Genomic DNA, 381 nt, shown 5'->3' on the forward strand with positions numbered 1-381 from the left:
TGTACGTCGTCGCAACGCCGGAGATGTGCAGGGAGAGGAACACGGCGAGGGAAGACGGCAGGCGATACGCACCGGAGATGTACGTCCCGCTCTGTTTCTGCTGCCTCAGAATACGGCTTCCTCACCTATCTGAATCAAGACTCGACAACCTCCTCCTTCGCTATGAGGAGCCGTCGTCGATGGTCCGATGGGACTCCCCCCTCTTCACCGTGCCATGGACAGACGACGATGTCCCCGCCGACGACATCTGGAAGGCTGTGTCCGAAGGCAACGTGAAGCCCCCAAACGCCGGCACCCAGGCAGTACGTCGAGCCTTCTGATCGCCGTCAAGTGCTGCGTGCAGCTCATTGGAATATCGCACACTAGGTTCCCAAGGCCCCC

At 60.4% G+C, this 381-nt stretch overlaps 1 protein-coding gene across 1 annotated transcript; it reads left to right on the plus strand.

Annotated features, from left to right (window-relative positions):
• Positions 1-23: 23 nt before the first annotated feature.
• On the plus strand, positions 24-320 carry FIBRA_07265 (uncharacterized protein; the record flags this gene model as incomplete). The annotated part of the gene is made up of 2 exons (XM_012328952.1): positions 24-79; positions 140-320. 2 exons carry the CDS (start codon positions 24-26, stop codon positions 318-320), a joined length of 237 nt encoding a protein of 78 aa, XP_012184342.1.
• Between the last annotated feature and the right edge of the window lie 61 nt (positions 321-381).

Source organism: Fibroporia radiculosa, assembly GCF_000313525.1.
Source record: "Fibroporia radiculosa TFFH 294 genomic supercontigs, scaffold12417, whole genome shotgun sequence".
Lineage (NCBI taxonomy): Eukaryota > Fungi > Basidiomycota > Agaricomycetes > Polyporales > Fibroporiaceae > Fibroporia > Fibroporia radiculosa.